General features: G+C 31.2%; 1 protein-coding gene across 1 annotated transcript in view; it reads left to right on the forward strand.

Annotated features, from left to right (window-relative positions):
• Positions 1 to 18,822, forward strand: part of LOC129230548 (basement membrane-specific heparan sulfate proteoglycan core protein-like) — a 410,163-nt gene that overhangs the window by 226,148 nt on the left and 165,193 nt on the right. Inside the window, exons 7-16 of the mRNA XM_054864952.1 lie at positions 843 to 962; positions 2,024 to 2,140; positions 2,279 to 2,395; positions 3,381 to 3,500; positions 3,633 to 3,749; positions 4,312 to 4,431; positions 5,458 to 5,574; positions 11,849 to 11,971; positions 13,391 to 13,507; positions 17,287 to 17,409. Of these exons, the coding sequence (XP_054720927.1) occupies positions 843 to 962; positions 2,024 to 2,140; positions 2,279 to 2,395; positions 3,381 to 3,500; positions 3,633 to 3,749; positions 4,312 to 4,431; positions 5,458 to 5,574; positions 11,849 to 11,971; positions 13,391 to 13,507; positions 17,287 to 17,409 (1,191 nt within the window). The remainder of the gene's footprint in view (positions 1 to 842; positions 963 to 2,023; positions 2,141 to 2,278; positions 2,396 to 3,380; positions 3,501 to 3,632; positions 3,750 to 4,311; positions 4,432 to 5,457; positions 5,575 to 11,848; positions 11,972 to 13,390; positions 13,508 to 17,286; positions 17,410 to 18,822) is intronic.

An 18,822-nucleotide genomic window follows, 5' to 3' on the forward strand; every position in this document is an offset into this window, starting at 1 on the left:
TCTGATGATCCCCGAGTTAATTACAACGAGTTTTCTCGTGATGTCTGTATGTATGTATGTGCATATGTGTGTCGCATAACTCAAGAACAGAATGTCCTAGAAAGTTGAAATTTGGCTCTTAGACTCCTAGTGGGATCTAGTTGTGCACCTCTCTTTTTGGTTGCATTCGGATGCTCCAAACGGGGTCTTTTGGCCGCTTTTTGGGGGAAAATCATTGTTAATTTTGATGTAAACTCAAGTGGTGTTATAATTTGGCGGACACTTGGCGATATATTGCCAGTCTTCTGGTCGCCAAGTTGGCGACAAATTTGGGGATTAAATTTTTTTTTTTTAATTAAAGGTTTCAATTTGGCCACTGTTGGTGGTATTTAGGGAGTAAAATATTGAATCACATTAAAACTGCCAATAATGAGAAAATGAAATTAAATTGGAGTTAAAGGAAGTCATGTGATGCTCACATCAGCTCGTTTTCTTCCGATGAACCTAGTGCTATCTTATTTGTTAAGGACAATTTTTTACATTAAGATTTTTTGAAACATATCCTGCGAATTATTTTTTTTTTCTATTTTTTGCAACCTAGTAGTTTTTATGTTGATTCTTGCAAATGTTTCATTGAGTTCTTGAAAATCTTTGACTTGCATTTGAAAAAAATTTTAGTAAAAGAGTAGAAACCGTGTAAATTGAAAGAAAAAACCCCTTGTAGTCATAAAAAGCAACAAAAGTATTTAAATATTTAGTTTGGTCTTATGTTGTTAAACATTTGAAAATAATATCCCTCAGATTGGAGAATTATTCTTAATTCTTATATTCCTAATTTATTATTGTTATTTTTTTAAATTAAGGTACCTCAGACTGTCCAGTTGGTCATTTCAAATGTGATGGTTCTAGATGCGTTGATGAAAGACGACGGTGTGACAATAGACCAGATTGCTCTGACCGATCAGATGAGACAGGTTGCCCAGGTACGACACTTTTTTTCTGAAATTGTGTCTCATGGACACGCCAGTATAAAATGCATGGAATGCATTGAGAAGCAGGACAATTTTTCACTTGGATAAAGATGATTTAAAATATTGGAAGCAATTTAGTAATTCATAAAATTCTAAGAACTTTATGAGATGAGTGCAAAGGAAAAGCTATATAAAAGTGCAGTTAAACTCTGTTAATACGAATTGTATGAAGTTCATAAATTAGTTCGTATTAGCGCCATTCCATGGAAGAACATACATTTTATCCTTCATGTGACAGCTCATTTATTTCATTAAAAATTATTATTTAAAAAGGAATTTAACAAATTGTGTTACTTAAGAAATCAGAAACATATATTTGATTTCTTAAGTAAAAACTTTCATTCATTACCTTTAAAATCATAATTATTATTGAAATGTATTAGCTGTCACCTGCGGGGAAAAATATGGTGGCTTCTTTGTGGAAAGACCCTTTAGCTGGTATTCATATTAACTCTGAATTGATGTTGTGGGAAAAGAAAGAAATGCTTCTCTTTCTTTATAAAAAATATACTGTGATTTACTATTGCAGATACAAACATTAAAAGCTAATTAATTGATCAAAAAATTTAACATACTTCTAAAAATTAAATGTTTCAGAAAAAAATTAGAAAAGAAGGCTGATTAAGCAAATTCAAGTATCCACAAATAATCAACTGTGTGGGCTTTATTCTCAAAGCAAAAGAGTCAACATTTGCCTCTCAGTACGTAATGGGCCTTATGTTAGCCTCAAAAAAGGGCAAATAGTTTCTAAAAAGAAAGTTACTGTATTTAATTGCGTGAAGAGGTCAGAATATTGTCTTAGCTAAAACTTTTATTTTAATGCTTGTATTATGGGTTAACTGCAATTAAGAAGCAAATCAAGCATAACGAAAGAATCGCATTTTATATGTGATTTCATATTAAGCATGTTTGTATAAAGAGAGTTCATCTGTATATTTATTTAATCTAAATGAAGTTCTGCATGTATAGATGGTTAGTTTTCATGGAACAATTTCGTTTTACATGATCTAAAGGTACACAATGTCCCGCTGGTCATTTCCAATGTGATGGTTCGAGATGTGTTGATGAAAGGCGGAGGTGTGATGGTAGACCCGATTGTTCAGATAGAACTGATGAAACTAATTGCCCAGGTAGAATGCTAAGTGCTTCCTTTTACTTGCGTTTTTGTGTTTTTTAATTTATGCTCAAAAGATCGAAGCTCTTTTTTATTTGATTTTTTTTTAATTTTTAGTTTTCATTTTGTTTTGTTTTGCTTATGCAATATCTAGAACGTCCATCATGCGAAGAAGATGAGTTCCAATGTGGTGATGGAACATGCATAAAATCTAACTTAAAATGTGATAGGAAGTACGACTGTGCAGATGGCTCTGATGAACTTTCTTGTGGTAAGGGATTTCAAGAGTTTTGATGCATAAGTTTTTGATAGTCTGTTTTGAGTTTTGTAAAAAAAAACTTAGTTCTTGCTCATACACTTGGAAAAAAATAATAATAAAAAGAAACTATTTTTTTTCTAATAGTTGCTTTTTCTAAGTTGCACATACTAGTTGGAAACTATTTACTAAATATAATCTCACAGCATTTTTGATAACAGTTTTAAAAGCAACTTTAAACATTTTATGTAGTGCGCAAAAACTAACATTTATCAACTAATCAGAAAGGGTGGTTTCAAAAAACCTTGTTTTAGTAGGATTACAGTTTTTTGTAGGTTATGTTTGCGGATCAAGAAATTAACTATTCTCATTCAATATCATGCATCAAATTTTACCATTCTAATATACAAATACCTTTTAAGTAATTTAAAAAATGCAACTTTGTAATTCATAATTTAACCATGTTTTTTTTTTTTTTTTTTTTTTTTTTGTTTATTATTAAACAGCAAAATTTCAGTGCATTATAAATCTGGTTTAGATTATTGCTACTATTATTATTAATATTTTGGTGTTACAAACTTTATTATTTGAATTTGGAAAGTATGAAAGTATTCGAAAATAGTATACAAGTGAAAAACGTACAAGAACTAATTTTGCACGGGGGGGGGGGGACTCTTATAGTTTTGATTTGAAGCATTATTTTAATTTTTAAGAAATGACATACTTTGTTCGTATTATTTTTGTAAATATTTATTTTAATTTGCAACATTAAGGTGGTCAGTTTAGAGTTGTTGATAGTTTATCATCTTCATTTAGAAAAAAAATCAACTTGACTGAGTAAAAATAAAATTTCATAAAGTTGGAGCCTTTAAAAATGAGAAGGTCTTTGTAATCGCCCTAAATTGTAGTACAAGCTCATATCCTTAGATAAAATTGTGCTACTCTTAATAAAAGAACGTAGTTTATTAGTAAGCAAAATTCTGTTCTGCATGATCAAAAGGTACAACACAATGTCCTGCTGACCATTTCCAATGCGATGGGTCTAGATGTGTTGATGAAAGGAGACGTTGCGATGGTAGACCAGACTGTGCTGATAGAGCCGACGAAACTAATTGCCCAGGTAGAATGCTTAGTGCTTTAGTAATTGCATGATATTTTTTTAAAAAATTAAAAATTTCCTATGTTTTGCAGCAGTTTATTTGCTTCTTATTTAGTTTATGATTTTGCTATTTTTGCACCTTTTAATTTCTAGAGCCTGAGCCATGCAAAGAAGATGAATTCCGTTGTGGTGATGGGAAATGTATAAAATCAGATTTAAAATGTGATAGAAAATATGATTGTGCTGATGGGTCAGATGAATTTTCTTGTGGTAAGATTCAGTTGAATTTGATGTTGATAGAAAGATTTTAATTTCTAGTCTTCATTTTTAAAATTGTATTTCTTCAAATGTTTCATACAGTGAAGCACCATTTATATGTTTTTCAAGAGGCTGCATGAAAAAGCGTATGAATGAAAAAAAAGGTATACATTAATATGTATTGGATTCCACAGGGACCAATTTAAAAAACACTATAAGTGATAAAAATGTGTGAAAGGGAAACATATAAACGGTGCTTCCCTGTCTTCAGAAAGCATTTTCCAATAATAAAATCAATTACATTCATGTATAATTTCTTTGTAAAGTATGATAATATGTTTTAAAACTTTGGTATCCAATACAGTTATGTAAAACTTGTTTGAGGTTTCAGTTTGGCAAACTAATTTCAATCATTAATTTTTCCCTTTCATTTGTTTTGTAATAATTAGAAACGATTTTATATAGAAGGTAAGAATTTTTATTCAACTGAGCGAATAATTTTGTTTTGTTCTGATGAAAATGTAATTCTTGGTAACCATCCTTATTAATTATATTTTTACACAATTATTTGAAGGTGTTTCTCGTTGTCCTTCTGGACAGTTCCAATGTGATGGTTATAGATGTGTTGAAGAAAGAAGACGCTGTGATGGTAGAGCAGATTGTTCAGATCGATCGGATGAAAGTAATTGCACTGGTAAGCTATTGTAAGATTTTACGATTGCTTATTGCTTTCATTTGACTTTTTGGCGTCCTATCATTTTATTTTCCCACCGCCACCCTCTGCACCATCACGGTCGACCGGCTCCTCACGGTGCTGCTCCTTTAGCGAAAGCCGTCTCCAGGTGGTATCCATGTCCTACACACACGCGCATACATACACAACTACACACACACACATGCACACATACACACACAAACACATATACACAAACACATACACACACGCATACATACAGACACATACACATGCACACAACTACCCACACATTCATGCCTGCACACAGACACAAACACATATGCCTACACACACACACACATACCCCCCCCCCTCACACACACATTCATACACACAACTACCCACACACTTATGCCAGCACACAGACACAAACACACATGCCTACACACACATACCCCCTACACACAAACACACATGCCTATATACACACACTCGTGATTGCGAAAAACATAATTTGAATTCAAAATGTCAAAATTCAAAATTTTTTTTTTTGTTTTGATTAGTAGTTTTAAAGCTAAGTTCTCATAAGTCTAACTAAAAACATGCAAAATGGTTTATTTTCTTCCTCTACAACAGGACATTGAGAGCATAAAATTGAATCATAACTATTTCACCTAGCCCCATTCACTTCGCCCCACAAGCATTTGAACAATCATATCAGACATTTAAAATCAAATCATGTTTAAGTTGAAAAGGAAACCTAAGTAGTTAATTTTGACTTGGTTAATGAAGCTGTGATCACTCTTCAAAACTGGTTTCAGTCTTTGCCTCCCAACTTCTATAAATATAGTATTCACCTCTTTGTGTTACCAATAAGATGTGTGCTTGTGTAAGTTCAGTGATTATGTTTAAAAATAAAGTATGCCATTTCATTTGCTGGTTTCTGTTCAGTTTTCATTTGATTGACCTTTATATTTATTCACATCATTTATTATCTTGCTTTCAGTCGTGAGTTTGATTTTGTATTGCCTTTTTTTTAAATAGATCTTTCGAGATGTAGAGCTGATGAGTTTCAATGTGCAAATGGTCGATGTATCCGGAAAGAGTTGAGATGTGATCGAAAAATCGATTGCTCTGATGGTTCTGATGAACAATCATGTGGTAGGACTTCTGATTCCTTTTTCAAAAGACTTATCTATTTTTTTTTGTATTAATGCAATATAAGCATAAGCAAATTTTATAGTTTATGCCTATATATATAGTTTTCTTCTTATATAGTTTATAGTTCTGCTTATATAGTTATGTAGTCTTATATCGTTTAAACATAGCTTTCTTCTTATTTTGCTGAAGTTTAAGAATTTTGAAATTTTAATGCACTTTACCTTTTTTTATTGCAGTCAAAAATTCAGGAAAAATTGTGAAATTTTGAATCTTGATTAAAAAAAAAAAAACAGTTCAGTACCTTACTTTTGCATAAATATTTTAACTCCTTATCAGATACAAATATATCTGTATATACTTAAAAACTTATAAATTGCACTATTCTCTAAAATCAGATTTTAAGCTACTGATTACTCCATTAATTATGCTTTTTAATGCTTTCTGGGAGGTTTCACCTCTAAGAAAAACGGAACTACCTAATTATGCCCATTAAACCGCAATGTTTTCTTTATGCTGAATGTTATCAACATTGTAGTACTGTAAAGTAAGACAAAACAACGTTAGAAGAAGCACAAATTTGTAAATTACAGCAGACACGTGTTTCGGCGTTACAGGGAACGCCTTTTTCAATGCAAAAAATAATGAGCTTATGGATGAAAAGACATCCGACAAAAGCCAAGAGCAGATAAGCATGCAGCTTAAAAGATAAAAACAGCGGATTAGCCAAACACCAATGACAACGTTATAAACCGATCAGGAACCAATAGGAATGCAAGCAAAGGCCAAGAGCTTTCTCTTAGGTACAAACCCAGAAAGAAAGAATTCAATTGGACAAAGATTAAGCCGAAGCTTAAACAAAAAGAAAAGAAATTGTCAGTAACCGTGAACCGCAAGAAAGGAAAAGCTGAATGGAAAACCATGAAATAAAATAAACAGAAACAAAAATATTCGAAAAAAGGAAAAATAAAGATAAATAGAAGAAAATTGTGGGGGGGGGTGTCAATCAAGACAAAAAGGTAAAAATAAACAAAGGAAGATCGATAAAAATGAATGGGGAAAAAAAGGGGGGGGGGAAGTACAGTATTAAAGATATGGGAGCCAAATGTTAGAAAAATATGGAACTGCACTAAGATCGTTAACTAAGTTAGAACTGTTCCTCAAAATATGAAAGGATTCCCAAAAGTCAAGATCTGATGAATTGGGGCATTTTTGGATAATCTGATAAGAGTTAAAATCAAAAGAGTGATTCGAATCCCAACAGCGTTGAGCAATACTATACTTATTTAATTGTTGTTTTTTCACATAATTTTGATGCTCTTTCAAGCGAATTTTTAAAGCACGCCGAGTCTGTCCAATATAGGCAAGTTTACAACTACAATTAATTCTATAAATTCCACAACAATTAAGAGGGTGAATAGGATCTTTAAGAGAAGAGAATGAAAGTTTATTAATAGGAGAGAACACCACCTGGAATTGGAAATGTTTTAGAATCTTAGCAACCTGATAGCTTACAGATGGAAAGAATGGCAAAACAACCAAATTCTTTCTGATGAAGGTTCGGTTAAGAACATTAGTTTGGGATTTATTTGAAAGTTTTTTATAAATGGAATCAATCAAAGTTGGCGGATAGTCTCTATCAATTGCCACAGCTTTAAGATAATTAAGTTCCACTTTGAGAAATTCCGACCAAGAACAAATATTAATTGCGCGATAAACAAAAGAATTGAAAGCAGAATATTTTTGATTTGGAGGATGAGACGATAGTCTATGAGGAGGTAAAGGAACAGCAAAAGGTTTGCGATAAACAGTAGTTTCAAAACCAATTTCAGTACGAGAAACAAGTACATCAAGAAATGAAATGCAATTATTCCGTTCTTTCTCACAAGAAAACTGAATATGAGGATCAATGGAGTTTAAAATAGATAAAACCTCATCACTCTCAAACTGATTCTGGTTCATTAGAACAAAACAATCATCATACCGAACATAAAATTGAAACTGCAGTTTTTGGAATAGCTTAACCTCAAAATAATGCATGTAAATATCACTAAGAATGGGACTAAGTGAGTTTCCCATAGCCAGACCATCTAACATAATATAAAATTTCCCATTAAAAACAAAAGAACATTACTTAAGACAAGTACGGGTAAGGAAAATTAAATCCTCAATTTCCGTATTGGTGAAATGAAATTCAGAAAGTCTTCTACGAAGGCATAACAGTGAACCCTCGACGGGAACGTTCATAAATAAAGAGTTAACATCAAAAGAAGCCATAAAAGAATTATTTGGAATGAAACCATGAATTTTAACAAACTCAACAGAATTTTCAATAGTAAATAAATTGTGACTCCTAAGGGGAGAAAACACAGAGACTAAATATTTTGCCAGTTTGTACGAAGCCGTACCAATATTGGAAACAATCGGCCTGAAAGGAATACCAGCTTTATGCACCTTAGGTAAAGCATAAAATATAGCACAATTAGCAATAGATGGAACAACAGAGCGTTTAACATTTGAAGGAATAGACTTAACAGACTTGCCAGCAGATGAAATAGTTTTTAACTCTTTATCACTAGGATCTTTAGAAATTTCAGCATATGGCCCAGAAGAAATCAAATCATTAGTTTTATCAACATAAGATGATTTGTCAAGAATGACAATTTGGCTACCCTTGTCAGCTTTGGTAACAACCAGATCAGAATTCGAAACTAAGTCTTTAACAGAACGGCTAACAGTTTTAGCAAATAAGGTTTAGAAATTTTCGAGTTAAAGTCAATATTAGAAGCTATAAGATGCCGAATCGAATCTTTTTGAGAGGAAGTTAAGGCACTAAATTTAAAAGCTTTCTCAACAGGAGCAATAAGCTTTGAAAAAGAAGGATTAACACTCACAGAAAAATTATCATTACATTTTAGAGCCTCAATTTGAGAATTACTTAATGGGACGCTAGAAAGATTAACAACAACATTCTTATTAACAACAGGTAAATTATCAAGAGGAACGACATGAGAAGATTTACAAAGCATAGCTAATTTCTTTTTCAAAACAATTTGATGTTTATCAGAGGAACGAAGGGTTCTAGACCAAGAATTTCTGTCAATAATGTTAAAGTTGGGAATGGAATTAGAAACCGAAAGATGTAAATCATAAAGTTCACGTTACAAATTGCAAAATATTTAGTCTCTGTTTTCTCTCCTTAGGAGTCGCAATTTATTTACTATTGAAAATTCTGTTGAGTTTGTTAAAAAAATTCATGGTTTCGTTCCAAATAATTCTTTTATGGCTTCTTTTGATGTTAACTCTTTATTTATGAACGTTCCCGTCGAGGGTTCACTGTTATGCCTTCGTAGAAGACTTTCTGAATTTCATTTCACCAATACGGAAATTGAGGATTTAATTTTCCTTATCCGTACTTGTCTTAAGCAATGTTCTTTTGTTTTTAATGGGAAATTTTATATTATGTTAGATGGTCTGGCTATGGGAAACCCACTTAGCCCCATTCTTAGTGATATTTACATGCATTATTTTGAGGTTAAGCTGTTCCAAAAACTGCAGTTTCAATTTTATGTTTGGTATGTTGATGATTGTTTTGTTCTAATGAACCAGAATCAGTTTGAGAGTGATGAGGTTTTATCTATTTTAAACTCCATTGATCCTCATATTCAGTTTTCTTGTGAGAAAGAACGGAATAATTGCATTTCATTTCTTGATGTACTTGTTTCTCGTACTGAAATTGGTTTTGAAACTACTGTTTATCGCAAACCTTTTGCTGTTTCTTTACCTCCTCATAGACTATCGTCTCATCCTCCAAATCAAAAATATTCTGCTTTCAATTCTTTTGTTTATCGCGCAATTAATATTTGTTCTTGGTCGGAATTTCTCAAAGTGGAACTTAATTATCTTAAAGCTGTGGCAATTGATAGAGACTATCCGCCAACTTTGATTGATTCCATTTATAAAAAACTTTCAAATAAATCCCAAACTAATGTTCTTAACCGAACCTTCATCAGAAAGAATTTGGTTGTTTTGCCATTCTTTCCATCTGTAAGCTATCAGGTTGCTAAGATTCTAAAACATTTCCAATTCCAGGTGGTGTTCTCTCCTATTAATAAACTTTCATTCTCTTCTCTTAAAGATCCTATTCACCCTCTTAATTGTTGTGGAATTTATAGAATTAATTGTAGTTGTAAACTTGCCTATATTGGACAGACTCGGCGTGCTTTAAAAATTCGCTTGAAAGAGCATCAAAATTATGTGAAAAAACAACAATTAAATAAGTATAGTATTGCTCAACGCTGTTGGGATTCGAATCACTCTTTTGATTTTAACTCTTATCAGATTATCCAAAAATGCCCCAATTCATCAGATCTTGACTTTTGGGAATCCTTTCATATTTTGAGGAACAGTTCTAACTTAGTTAACGATCTTAGTGCAGTTCCATATTTTTCTAACATTTGGCTCCCATATCTTTAATACTGTACTTCCCCCCCCTTTTTTTCCCCATTCATTTTTATCGATCTTCCTTTGTTTATTTTTACCTTTTTGTCTTGATTGACACCCCCCCCCCCACAATTTTCTTCTATTTATCTTTATTTTTCCTTTTTTCGAATATTTTTGTTTCTGTTTATTTTATTTCATGGTTTTCCATTCAGCTTTTCCTTTCTTGCGGTTCACGGTTACTGACAATTTCTTTTCTTTTTGTTTAAGCTTCGGCTTAATCTTTGTCCAATTGAATTCTTTCTTTCTGGGTTCGTACCTAAGAGAAAGCTCTTGGCCTTTGCTTGCATTCCTATTGGTTCCTGATCGGTTTATAACGTTGTCATTGGTGTTTGGCTAATCCGCTGTTTTTATCTTTTAAGCTGCATGCTTATCTGCTCTTGGCTTTTGTCGGATGTCTTTTCATCCATAAGCTCATTATTTTTTGCATTGAAAAAGGCGTTCCCTGTAACGCCGAAACACGTGTCTGCTGTAATTTACAAATTTGTGCTTCTTCTAACGTTGTTTTGTCTATTTTACTTTTCAGCACAAAGGTATTTATTTATCTTATTGTAGTACTGTATTATCATCAGTGAGCTTACACTGTTTTATTTAAATAAAATTGCCTTGTTTAACATAGCCCTTCATAGTATTTTGTAAAAAAAAATTTTCATTAGTAAGAAGATTTTTAATTATGAAATCATTAAAATATTTATTGTCACATTAATAAAATTTGAATATAGGCTGCAATTTGAATGACATATTGAACTTCACACTAATGTAGTATCTTGGATTGTATTTTTTATTGGATGTATGTTACTTAGGAAGTGATAAACTCATTTAGTATTGTCCTAAAAACTTCTTCTTTTGTTTTGTATTATTTTCCAACTGAAGTTATTTGTATTAATTATTTTAAGTTATTGTACAGATTTTTATGTCATGAAACCAGCACCCCCTCCCACTCTAAATGTAAGTCTGCCTCTTCATTTTTATGAAAAAATATTAAATCCAGAAAGATAATAATCATACCAGTTTTATATTTTGAACAATTACTTAGATTTCAATTAGTGTTTTATTTATATTTAGCAATATGGTCCAAAACACGAAAAAAAAAAGTTCAACTTGAATTACACGAAACATTTAACAAAAAAATCCTTGAATGCACAAATTGTTCTGTCATTCCAATACGGAGAATTTTCCCTCAGTAATTGTATCCACTTAGCATTTGAAGAAGGTTAAATTAATATAATTTGAGCATCTATGATTTAATGGTGTACTCCTGGAACAATAGTTTTGCTCATTCTTGTAAATGGAAATGCTGAAGTGTGGCCAAACTTAATAGCAATATGGTGCTTTTCCCGGCTCCACTATACTGCCGTGCGCTACACACAAAAGTTGTATCTGCACTTTTAATCAAAATTGAGTTACAATCACCAGGTGGTTCTTGTCGCATAATTCACCTACATACAATGTTTTATGGAGCGTTTGTCGAAGGGAAATATTTTTAAAAATATTTAGAAAAAGCTGCATCTGAATCAAATACAGGGATGGGGAAAGCTTTAAACGACAATTTGTCATTTTGAACTCAGCTACATATATGACTTTTGCTCTTAGCATGGCAGTATAGACAATTTTAGGCATCCTTATACTGTGTTTTTGAGAAAAAAAAGTTTCTGTTGGAAAATCAACTGTTAACTTCTTTCTGTAAACAATGCTTTACTCTACTTATTCAAGTTATAGCTTATACTTTGTTTTGTGAAACATTGATATTTCTTTCTAATAGAAATGTATTTTACAGAGACTGTCATTCCACAATGTAAAGCTGATGAGTTTCAGTGCAGTTCGGGAGAATGCATTAAATTTTTTCAACGCTGTGATATGTCTGTCGATTGCCCTAATGGAGAAGATGAAAGTTTTTGCCGTAAGCCATCAAAATAAAATGATTTTTCATTTTTTATTTCTATTTTATTAAAAGAAGACATTGAACTGCGAAAAATAATTTTATGTTTGTAATAACTTTATTTCTTCTTAGAAAATATCGAAACAGAGAAAGGACCGCATTTAATTCATTGAAACATTAATGCAAAAAAAAAAAGCATTATAATTCTTATTGTTTTGAAGTTTTAGAAAACTAGAAATTCAATAATGTATATCAGGGGAGGCAAACTTTTCTGTCATTAGTGTTGACTAGATTTTTCCAAATGTGCTGTGATCTACGTTTGAAATTTTTTGTTTGATGGTTATATTAGGGATATAAATTAAATATTGAAAAATAAAAAAGTGGTGTTACAACTAATAAACTAATGTATAAAACATTAAAGACTAATGCAACTCTTGTCATACATGTAGCATGGAAAGAAATCAATAAATGGAAACTTCGAAGCTTTTCCATTTCATCTACTGTGGCACTACATTTTGAAAAGTAGTTGAGGTGCTCAATTACAAATAGTTTGTGTGTGGATAGAAGGAGGCATTTGAAAAGAGGGCTAATTTTCCTGATGCTCTAGGTTTCTTAAAATTTGAAATTAAGAAATACAATTAGATGGGAACTCAAATATTTTATTACGTTAAATATATTCATTTTTTCCCATTGATGAATAAGTGTACATAAAAATTCACATGGTTTACGTTTTCAAAGGAGGAGGTGATTAGAGCACCATTCCATGGGATGTAAATAAAGACAATCTAAAAAGTGTTCTGTATGCGAATTTATCTAGAAATAGTTTTCTTTTGGTTACTTTTATAGGATAGGCAAATTATAGAAAACATTGTGTGCGCTACTCCTTATATTTGTCATTCTTAATTACTTATTTTGCAGTGTTTGTCAAACCATTTGGTTTGTTTAGGAATTCAATAGTTAATGAACCCTTATTTTATCAATTTAAATATCACATTTAAGTTTTAAAATTGTAACATACAAGGATTTTGAATAAAAAAGATGCTGTTAAAAAAATAATAATACAACAATTCTCATTACACGTAGGAGAAGTTAAAATTCTATAGTTTGACGCAAAAAAATAGCATTTAATCTTTTTAGCCGAACAAAGAATCGTTTACCTAGAATTTTGGTGATGAACAGTGAGTACAATTTAAAAGGTTTTATTTTTGATTAACTTATGGTTTAATTGAAAGCTAATGTTTATTTCTGCTTTTTATGTAGCATTGAAGTATGCTCAAATATTTTACTTGCAATATTGTAACCTGAGAAAAAGTCGAGATATATCAATTTCATTTTGATGCCTTTATTAGTACCATGCTTCAATATGCTATTTTTTTATTTTATTATTTTCTGCTGCTTCATTTTATTTTACTTTTTAATTTCATTCAATAACTGATATAGAGGAAATGCATTGCTCTCCGGATGAATTTCATTGTAATGATAAATCATGTGTTGAGGGTTATCAGCGCTGTGATGGAAAATATGATTGTCCTGACTATTCTGATGAGCAAAACTGCAGTAAGTTTTAGTTTGGTGCTTTTTTTTATTGTTTGTTTTTGTGTTTCGTGTTTGCATGGATGATTACTGCTCTTGTGAAATATTTATTTTTCATGCACTGACTGTTAGCGAGAATTTTTTTCTGCCTATCCTTTTCTTAAAAGTATTTATGTAGCATGTTTTCTTATTAATTTTTCGTTATATATCTTTGCTGTTACAAAAATGCACTAAGCTAGTTTTATTGTACTTTTAGTGTTCAATATGTGCATTTCAAAAGGTTTTGATGAATGCATTCAATTAGATTAATTCATGTAATCATCTCCACCTTCCCAGTTACCTTCACATGCATTTAACCCGAGTAAAAATTTGTTCAAAATAGCCATTTTTGTCCTAAACATAACCTTGTGTCCCATGTAATAGTTCATTCTCTTATGTCTTGCTGCATTTTGTTATTTTAACACCTGTGCACACCCAACAACATGTATAGATTTATTTTTCAGTTTGTTAGCATATTGAATGATGAAATATCCTTTAATGTTGTCTTCTTTCCTATTTACCCAAAGCATTTCTTAGCACACTTATTGCCCATAATTAGTTATGTATCCATTTAGATACTAAAATAATTGCCCATTTTGTTAAACATTTAATTGTTATGTCTTCTTGTTTAATACTAATGTTACATTTCTTATGTTTAAGGTTTTTAAAAGGCTTTAGTATTTAAATAATTTTTAAATACTTCCTGCATTTTTCCTTTTTATCTGAAAAACGTAATAACAAAAAGCTTGTTGAGCATTTCATATTAACATGTAGATTCTTTTTTTCTTCCTCCATGCAAGATAAATGAATCAAGGGTCATTCCATGTCAAAGCATCCAGAGTTGTTTGAAAATGCCACCCACCATCTCCAATTTCATTCAAATTTGGTTTACTTGTAGACTTTTTGATGCTATTATGAGAATATAAATTATATTGGGATTGATAAAGGGGTTGAAAAGTTATGGACCTTTAAACATATGTAAAGAATAAAATATTCATAAGCAACATAGGCAACTTCTTCCAAAATGTTTAAAAAGAAAGTAATTGAAAAAGTGTCTGGAAAATGGATGTTGTGTTTGTAGTTGAAAATTGTCTGGAAAGTGGACCTAGTGTTATAGCAGTTTCTCTAAAGAGAAGCCTTGAAAATTGGCTCAATTAGAATTGCTTATATCTCCTGTTCTAACTAATTGAGAAGAATGGAACAAACATCATCTTGTTTGGGAAGAAAAACCCTTTCGAACGATATGTAATGTTTGGGGTAGGGGTGGGATTTTTTACTCCTATTTAGCCGAAATTTAGCTTAATTAGTTAATTAGAAAAAAAACTAATTCGAAATTTAAAATTTCAGCTTCGAGGTGCACGGGCTCGAAGTATATTCGAATTTTTGTACCAAGTTACAGGGCTGTAGGTGCTATAGGGTCTTCTGGCCATCGGGTACAAACAAAGAAAGAAACAAAGAATCATTACCTTTATATATATAGATGATTTTTTTTTTTGGTGCTGTTTTAATTGACACAAAGACGGGTATAAATGGCTATAACCAATTAAATTATTACAGAGCTTTGATTTTTTTTAAATTTTGTTCAGTATGATATACATTTGAATTTAAACTGAGTTCAACTTGTATAACTCATTTAATTTTTTTTTCTGTGAGGTTTTACTTTAAATTCTTTGACTCAAAAAAGGAGTAACTTTGACAGAAATTTACTCAAAGTACCCTTAAATTTTAACCAAATTTTGTGCACAGGTACCTCTAAGTGTGTTAAAACATCTGGTAAAAAAAAAATCGGTGTGCCATTCACTGGCAATCTTTAGAAACACAATTTTTTATTTTCAGCCCAAAAAAATAAATTCCTTTTAAAAATAAAATTTATTAAACTGCGTTTTCCATAAAATGAAAGCCAACATGTGTAAAAGAAGCCACAACATGAGAATTTAAGTGTGTACAAAATAAAGACAAAAATCAGAATAAGGTAAGATTATCTATCCGTAAAGGTATTTGCTACTTTGACTTCCTGTACACACCAAAAACATTAAATTTGAATCCGAAACTATTATAAGTATGTTATAAAATATCTATGAATGATCTTATTAATAAATAAACTTCAAATAAATAACATGAAATATTACTCCATGCATTTGGACTTACTTCAGCTGATGTATTTGCAATTCCATAAGGGTAAACATCAATGAGTGCTGCGTAAAGTCTGTTTCGTGTGAAGCGTAAGATGATAATTGCAAATATTTTTTTCTTGCACTATATTTTATAAAGTGATCAATATCTTTTCAAGTTAATTTATTGTTACAAAGTTTTAAAATAGTGATAGCAGATTATGTGTACTGTATTTAAAAAAAAAAAAAAAAAAAAAAAAAAAAAAAAAAAAAAACAGCAGTAATTTATGAATTTTTGTTCCTTATGTATAGACTAGTTTCCAAAATTAGAATTTTCCACTTTTAGAAACATATTTTATCCTCACAGCACACACTAAAACTTTAGACCCATCACCAATTCTATATGGCCTGTGCTATTGTATTGATATAATCAGTACAAGGAATAAGTAAAAGCAGTCATATTCTGGCCCAAAGTAAGAAGTTGATTGACGATGCTGATAAGTGGTTGCATTACTTTCTTCTATGTAGATTTCTGGAATAATATTCTTTTTCTTCAGTAGAGGTATAACACTCGTCACTGACAAGGACTTTTTGTGTTAAACTGAATGTAAAATCTACCTTTCTTCACAATACATAGAATTATATTATATTAAAGTAATCTAAAATTGAGGAATGGATGTGACTGGGCAGAAATTAATCTTCTAGCAGATAATTTAAATATTACTGCTCAGTCATCAGTCAATGTTTTCTATGAACTGATCTAAACCTAATTGGATGTAAAGAAATATCTGTCTTTTGGTATTTGTTATCTTTTAAACTTTTTTACACATCACTAATAAATACATTTTTTTTTTTTGAAACATTAAAAATTTTAGATTAAAAAAAAATACCAAGAATCGAACATCAAAATGTTATTATCAGGTGTTAAAATGCGCTCAAAGATACCACGCATCTTTGTTGCAGTTGAAGAGGGGGCATTTTGAGGAAACTTCTGTTAAAAGAAGCAAACAACTTGCAGGAAAAAATGTAAAAACCTTTGCCGACTGATAATCATAAATACTTATTCTTGTGTTGAGATTTATTTTGTAAACCTACAATTTTCTAAATTGTCCACTTCTTGCTGCCAGTTCTCTGACAGTACATGTATATTTTAACAGTCTTTTCTTTGGGTCATCAACAGGGTCGGATTTAGGGGAGGGCAAGCGGGGCTACTGCCCTGGGACCTCCACAACAAAGGGGCCCCCACAATAAAATTTTTACAAAATATCCTAACTTTCACGGGTCGAAAATATGGGATATATACCTATATATCAAAATATTCAGATATATATCAAAGTAACGGATATTTTCGAAAATATGATGATCTTTTTGAACCCTGATTAGGGGTCTCCACTCCTTCGTTGCGCCGTGGGCTCCACACTTCCAAATCCGGCCCTGGTCATCAAGACTTGTCATTATTACAAAATGTGCATATGTTTTATTAATAGTACGCAGACACATACATTTTGGAGAGAAGAAAGACTAAATTTTTGTAGTTTTATTCAAAATGAATTAAACTTGCTGTTTTATTGTCTTTGAAACAACTTTTAACTTACTATCCATATTTTAGCTACTGCAATGAAAGCATTTCTTATAATTCTTTTTTTTCCCCAGCTGGTGTAGTATGTCCTCCTGGTCAATTTCGCTGTGATAATGGCAGTTGCATTGAAATGTCACTGAGGTGCAATGGACGTCAAGATTGTCCCGATAGATCTGGTGCTGATGAAAAGGGATGCCGTAAGAAATTTTGAATGAATCAAAATAAAAAATTTCACTATTTGATATACATCACCATAATTTCTTGCTAAAATTTCAATTTTTCATTGTTAAAGTGGTCAACTAATTATTTATCAAAAATATTATTTTTATTTAATAACTTTTTTCCCTTATGCATATTTACTCACTTCGAGCTTATATAACAGGATGTAATTTTTAATTCTAAGTCAATGACTTAGTCAACTGATAAGTGACTTTCAACAATGTTTGTTGCAAGAGTTAATGGTAAATATGATGTTAGAAGTCACTAATTTGATATATTTATGAAAGTATGTTTAAAATTTTGTCTTCACATCCAAAATTGAGATTAAAAAAAAAAAAAGAAACAAGTATGATGTCTTGTTTTACGACATTAGCTTAAGCTGAAAATGGGCCACGAAGTTATCTTCTCTTTGCATGACCAGCAAAAAAGTTCATTTATTGTATCTAGTTCAGTCTTTTCAAAGTATTTGTCAGCTTTTTCCTACTTGTCAAGCATTGCCAAAAATTATCAAATTAAAAATAAAATTACTGAATTTAAGGAGCTCCAACAATGAAACAGTACCATCTCACATGCCATGGCGCAAGTTTTATTGTTGGTGATGTCAGAGAGTTACGTGATCAAATTTTGGCAATTATATACACTCAAACTTGTTTTTGTGCGGTGGACAGGGACCACATTAAAAAAATCATTCAAAACTTTGCTATTAGCTATAAAAGTAGTTTTAGCATCACAGTTAAAAAATATTTATTTATGCAGTGGATAGGGAATGTAGAAAAAAGTCTCATGTAGAAAATAACCCAAATACTTAAAAAAAAAATAGGAACTGCTTCTTTAAACAATTCGATACGCCTCAGCTACTTGAAATTTCGCTAAACCTTTCGGGTTTATAAAATACAAATGCGAGCATTTTTTTAAAAATATTTGCATGTGTTCTTATTTTACACATGTAAAATTTTTCAAAACAAATTACCATTATCCTTCGTAGTCCAACAATGAACCAACATTTTAGTAATAGACTGGTTAAAAACACCATCTCCTTCATAGAAAGCCCTATCACTGGTTTTCTCACATGACCGAAAGAGACTGGCCCAGAGGAAATTTCCCGATGAAAATCGCTTTAATTTATTTCTCTTAACTTACTAAAGCTATTATTTTGAGAACAGTAGTTCACCAAACATATTAACAATGATCAAAGAAGAAATAAAAAGTTCATTTTCTGAGTTAACATCCTTTTTTTTTCTTTAAATGGAGCAAATATATAAGAAAAAATGTAGGGAATAACAAGATTACAGTAACCAAAATTTTTAATACATTGTATCATATCAACATGATTTTTAAAGACTCTTATTAGATTCGAAAATAATGTCTTAGTTATCAATATCATAACAAAG

This window comes from Uloborus diversus, chromosome 9 (genome assembly GCF_026930045.1).
Source record: "Uloborus diversus isolate 005 chromosome 9, Udiv.v.3.1, whole genome shotgun sequence".
NCBI classification, from domain to species: domain Eukaryota; kingdom Metazoa; phylum Arthropoda; class Arachnida; order Araneae; family Uloboridae; genus Uloborus; species Uloborus diversus.